Raw genomic sequence first — 4,937 nt, 5'->3', positions numbered from 1 at the left:
TAAAAGCTGCTCTCTGAGTCACAGTGATAGCCTTAATTGGACAAATTCTGTCTTCTCAAGACTGATTCATGCAAATAACCCAGCAGAAATGATTTAAAATACCTTTATCCATCATGTATGTGTGAAAATAATCCATCAGTCAACACTGCATCTGTTGCAAACAAGCACCAAAACTCCAGTCAAGCCGGAATGGCCCTTTAAAGCCCGTCTCACAGTCCCTATCAAGATGGTGTGTAGAGAACAGCGTAGCCTACTTTCCAGCGCTCTCCCCCCCGCAGCAGAGAGCATTCCCAGGGTAGCAGCGCTCTGCAGTGGCGCTGTCCTTGGTGCTGAATTCAGCTCTCTCTACTTCACAGTCACGGCGCAGCGGCTGGCTGAGAAACCCGTTTTTTTTTCTCTCCTCCCTCAGACCGGGAGCAGATTTGATTTCATCACACCAAGGACGACACGCACTGGACTAAATGTGGAAACCCCTCTCTAGGTTTTCCAAACCAGCCGGGGGTTATCTATGCGTTAGGGAGCCTGGTGGATCAGCTTGTGTGTGAGGAGGAATGCTACATGATTAGGAGGAGCACATTTTTTTATGCCAGCTTCATGCATTGAAATGTGTTACTGTGTTTGACAAAATGCAGATTGTGCTGTTGGCATTGGGAAAAGTCAAAACGGGCTTGGCAGACGAGCTATGTTAATGATCACGAACACCATCCAATTTCCAATCTCAGCACATAAGAGTTAATTATTGTTGCACTCTCTGTCTATAAACTCACTAATGACTTAATCTGCATCAGATCAAGGGAACATGGTCGTTAAAATGTGTTTCAAGGGAGGAAATATTCTTGTTTTCCCGTCAGGAGAAGACTGCAAAGATAGCTCGTTGAGAATACTCAAGGTCATTCGTTGTGTATATTTAGCTCATTGTATTTTTATCCACTTAATTTCAAACACATCAGTGAAAACACACGCTGTATTTTAAGACTGTTTCACTCCTTCTGATTGCATAACCATGCAGTGCTGCCCAAGCTCGTGTCCTACGGAGATTTTAGGACACTTCCTTCTGAATCCTACTGTCACATATATGCTACTCTGGAGAAGTAGGCCTCACTTCTCGCACCCGGATGGAGGTCAGTTGGAAAAGTCACCCGACACACCCCCTGCCTCTCCTGCCACCATCATGAGGATACCTTAAAAATCAGGTTTTTGCAGTTGGTTTCACGCCACCTCCTTCGCTCTCATGGTTCTCTCCTTTATTAGCTCTATCGGTTTTTTTTTTTACCATGCACTGTCCTGGCTTCTCCCCATTCCTGTGCCACTTTTACCGTGGCCACCCGTGCATTCCCCATCAGCCTACCAGCCCTGATATGAAGAGTAGAGGAAATCTCTTTCCTCGGCTGTAACCTTCAACCTCTCACCTCCAGATTTCCTGTTCCCCGTTTCGTCCTCGCCCTCCGACAACCCTGACTCAGCGTCAAGCATCATGCCAGACAGAAACCAACCTTCCCTGCTACACATCACTGGAGGTCCTGGGTCTGAGGGAGAGGTTGGACGGCACGCATCCGCAACAGGCCATCCACAGCGACTTCTGGATGTCCGGGTTTCGGAACGCATAAATGATGGGGTTGATCACAGAGCAGCAGGTAGCCGGGAGGACCGTGGCGTAGGTGTATATTACGGGGTAGCTAGAGTCGGCCACTATGGAGTACATGGCAAACGGCAGCCAGCACGCCCCGAAGGCACACAAGATGGCCGACAGTGTGGAGACGCCTTTGGTGGTGGAGATGGCCACGAACTGGTGCTGCACGGCAATCTGTTGCGCATGGCGGAAGGCGATCTTGCAGATCTGCAGGTAGAGCTGCATCATCAGGGCGAAGACCAGCAGGAAGGTGACGGCGAGCGCCACGGCGTTGTTTTTGGTGACGGGTCGGCAGATGCTGCATGTGGACTCGTCCCTCAGACAGTTCCAGCCGAGCGCCGGCAGCAAGCCGAGCGTTAGGCATGACACCCAGATGAAGACCACCATCACGTAGGTGAAGGTGACTGTCCGCTCAGTGTGGTAGGTCAGGGCGTTGTACAGCGACAGGTAACGGTCCACTGTGATGGCAAGGATGTTGAGGACGGAGGCAGAGAAGGCCGAGATGAGCAGTCCAACCGACAACAGCGTCACAAACTCCACCGAGCTGTCGACCAAGTAAGTGAAGACAAAGTTCAAGATGAGGCCCAAGCCGGCGAGAAGGTCCGCCACCGCCAGCGATCCAATCAAGATGAACATGGGAGCCCGGAGAGTCGGCGTGTAGAACAGCACGGCGATCACCAGAGCGTTCTCACAGGAGATGAGCGTTCCGGTCACGCAAAGCGCGATATCCCAGGGGCTGACTTCCTGGATGGCTACAGCGGTGGTCGCCGGCTGGAGGTCAGGGGTCAGAGTTCGCACGACAGGTTCGGAGGAGGAGTTGGAAGGGTCCTCAGCCAGGCTCCAGGAGGTGGAGGAGTCGAAGGGGTCGAGGGGGGAGGAGGAGTTGAGGCTGCTGCCGCTGCCGCTACTCATGGCTGCTGCGGCCAGGGAGAGAATCATAGCTGGAGAAACGAGAGGAAGAGGGAGGGAGGAAGGAAGGAGTCAGTAAGTTCAGGAGTGAGAGAAGTTTGTAATGGGGGGAGGAGAGATGGGAAAAAGACAAGAGCGAGATGAAAGGAAATCGGAGATGGGAAAGAGCAGCGAGGAGGGAAGGGGAGGAAAAAACGAAGGAGGAAGTTGCAGTCGATAATGTGTAAGAGAACGGGGAAATGTTCAGACAAGGGGGATGATAAAATATGCACAACAGAGAGCCAACGGAGGGAGTTGGGAAGGAGGAATGAGGAGATAAAGAAGTATGAGTGGGTCAGGGATTGAGTGGAAAGTGAGGAGGGTAGGAGTTCAGAAAAGGGCAGCGATTAAGAGTCGAAAGACAGATAGGAAAGTTTGAAGATGGACGGAGCAGAGAGGAAGAAGAGGTTGTGGAAAGGGGAAGAAGGAAACAGGACGGGAGACAAGAGTTGAGGACAAAACAAAGGAGGGATGCAGGGAAGAGAAGGACAAGGAAAAGAAGGGGGTGTTAACACCTACCCCCTTTGGATCAAGGGAGCAAAAGAGACACCTTACACCCGTCCATCCGCCCATTCATTCATCCATTCATGAAAACAACTCTTGACCCCAAGCACGCACGTCACCAGCAGCTCCCACGCACCACGCTGACAGGTAATTAGCAGCAGCAGCACAATAGCAGGTGTGGACACGCACACACACAGGAGGGAAAGAGGGGGAAAGTAATCCGTTACATGACAGAAATAGTCCTTCCATTTTGGCTCCAAAGCAACGTGACAGCACGAGCATCCCACACGCACCAAATAAACAATAAATAAACAGCCAGCAAAGCTTCGGTGTGGTGCATCCCTACCTATAGGACGCCAGGTACTGGAGACGGTGTTCAATTTCCTCCCAGTCAAAACCATCATCAACAAATTCTATTTTTAGAGCATCTCTAAAAATGGTGCATGACGTCCTGGGGCACGGCGCGGTGGTAGCTGCTGTCCTATTCACCGGTGGCGTGTATGAGCGCGTGCCCAGACATGCGTGCGTGAGTGCGTGTGCGCCCGCATCTTTTAATTCGGATTCTGATCCACATATGCCGCTGCAGCCGCACGCAGACACGATATAAAAAAAAATCCGGCACGAGGCTAATTTTAGCTCAGCCAGTCGAGCTGCCAGCGCGCGCGCTCGCGCCAAAAAGGATGTGGAGCTCCATTCACAAAAAAATCTCTCTCCCCTCTCTCTCACACACACACACACACACACACACCTCCCACCTCAACCTCCCCACACACCCTTCCTCCTTCACCCCCCGCCCCCTTTTTTATTTTTCATCTCTGCTCTTTCATGCTCCCGTGCACGCACGCACACACGCACGCGCGCACACACCGTCAATGACTGCAAACGGCCGGGGAAGGTCACCACCATCCCCACCACCTCCTCCACCACCTCCACCTCCACCAAAAGCCCCGCAGCTGAGGGGCTCACATCCCTGCGGTAACGGGAGCTCGTGCAGCTTTCTCAAACCCCGTCACGCGCCCTCACATCGCCGTGAGTGTATGTTTTAGCCATAGAGAGAACAATAAATACCTGGATCGGTTTCATTCAGCTGCAGCAGTGCAGTCCCTGAGCCAGCGCGAGAGAGGAAGGAGGGAAGGGAGGGAGGGAGGAAGGAAGGAGGGATGGAAGGGAGACCACGCCACAGAGACAAAAAGAGGAGAGAAAATTACCAGCTCCGTGTCTTCGTCTTCCCCCCTGCAGGAAACCAGGACGCCTCGCGTGTTCTCTCTCCTCCACTTTATGTGTGTATAGGTATATTTTTATGGTCTCTTCTTCCAGGGTTTCCCCCCCTCTCGTTCTCCCCAGTCAGCGGCGCGCGCTATATTCCTCGGTTGGCATGGTTATTAGCCTTCTGTCGGCAGCTCCGTCCTCGCGCTGCACATCCTCGGCCCCTCATTGGACGCGCTTGTCATTCTCCTCGTCTGACGTAAGAAGTCTCCGCTCCTCCAGTCACCGTCATCATGGTCGGTGTGTGAATCACGGAGAGGGAGAATGAATTCATAAATTCAGCTTCGGGAGAGGAAACTTAGTTTTATTATTATTTCTATTTATATTTCCAGTATGTCGTTAGTGATGTTATTAGGATTATTTTCAGGTTAAGATAAGGATATGTTACTAAATCTGCTCTCAGCACGTGTATTGAATGGCTGTGCTATAGTGAATGACGACATTTACATAGAACCATTTTAGGGTAAACTCATTTCATTTGTCACTGAAAAATAGTGATATATGTATTTATATTAAGTTATATCTTAAAAGTTTTGGTATATACTAGGGGTGGGAATCGACAATACAATATCATCACCATACTTGAGTC

At 51.0% G+C, this 4,937-nt stretch overlaps 1 protein-coding gene across 2 annotated transcripts; it reads right to left on the bottom strand.

Moving 5' to 3' along the window:
* Nucleotides 1-239: 239 nt before the first annotated feature.
* Nucleotides 240-4,371, bottom strand: gpr185b (G protein-coupled receptor 185 b). 2 transcript variants are annotated; one of them, XM_050067272.1, is made up of 2 exons: nt 4,291-4,371; nt 240-2,571 (listed from the first exon to the last, which is right to left on the bottom strand). In XM_050067272.1, exon 2 carries the CDS (start codon nt 2,567-2,569, stop codon nt 1,502-1,504), a length of 1,068 nt encoding a protein of 355 aa, XP_049923229.1. In that variant the 5' UTR covers nt 2,570-2,571; nt 4,291-4,371; the 3' UTR covers nt 240-1,501. The 2 variants fall into 2 exon arrangements, with proteins under 2 accessions (XP_049923229.1, XP_049923228.1); XM_050067271.1 differs by lacking the exon at nt 4,291-4,371 and adding an exon at nt 3,438-3,486.
* Nucleotides 4,372-4,937: the final 566 nt, after the last annotated feature.

Source organism: Epinephelus moara, chromosome 17 (genome assembly GCF_006386435.1).
Source record: "Epinephelus moara isolate mb chromosome 17, YSFRI_EMoa_1.0, whole genome shotgun sequence".
In the NCBI taxonomy this organism is placed as follows: Eukaryota; Metazoa; Chordata; class Actinopteri; order Perciformes; family Serranidae; genus Epinephelus; species Epinephelus moara.
This window is presented reverse-complemented; position numbering and strand designations above follow the sequence as displayed.

What these genes read in the sequence shown, in the direction of transcription:
- gpr185b (XM_050067271.1), bottom strand. Translation starts at nt 3,486, where the DNA reads ATGATGGTTTTGACTGGGAGGAAATTGAACACCGTCTCCAGTACCTGG. An exon ending in CACCGTCTCCAGTACCTGGC is followed by an intron (nt 2,572 to 3,437) that starts GTCCTATAGGTA and finishes TCGTTTCTCCAG; the next exon opens with CTATGATTCTCTCCCTGGCC.